At 77.1% G+C, this 262-nt stretch overlaps 1 protein-coding gene across 1 annotated transcript in view; it reads left to right on the plus strand.

Moving 5' to 3' along the window:
- FAAP20 (FA core complex associated protein 20) overlaps positions 1-262 on the plus strand; it is a 5,981-nt gene that overhangs the window by 616 nt on the left and 5,103 nt on the right. Inside the window, 2 exon segments of the mRNA XM_024760252.1 lie at positions 6-77; positions 164-261. Coding sequence (XP_024616020.1) covers positions 6-77; positions 164-261 — 170 coding nt within the window.

Consider the following 262-nt stretch of genomic DNA (forward strand, 5'->3'; position numbering starts at 1 on the left):
CTGAGCTGCTGCGCGCCGCGTGTGCGGAGCTGAACGTGGACGGCGAGCCGCCGCCGCTGCCCGCGTTCCCCGGCCAGGTGCGTGTGCAGTGGTCCCCGCGTGGCCCCGGGTCTCGGGCTGGGGCGGGGCGGGGCGGGCGCGGTCCGACGACCCAGTCTTGTAGGAGCCCAGGCGCAGCCCTGAGCGCGCGCCCCCGGAAAGCTTCACCGTGGGAACCGAGACCTTCTCCTGGACGCCCTTCCCGCCGGCCCCGCGGCGAGGG

This window comes from Neophocaena asiaeorientalis, unplaced genomic scaffold (genome assembly GCF_003031525.2).
Source record: "Neophocaena asiaeorientalis asiaeorientalis breed wild unplaced genomic scaffold, Neophocaena_asiaeorientalis_V1.1 scaffold489, whole genome shotgun sequence".
NCBI lineage: Eukaryota > Metazoa > Chordata > Mammalia > Artiodactyla > Phocoenidae > Neophocaena > Neophocaena asiaeorientalis.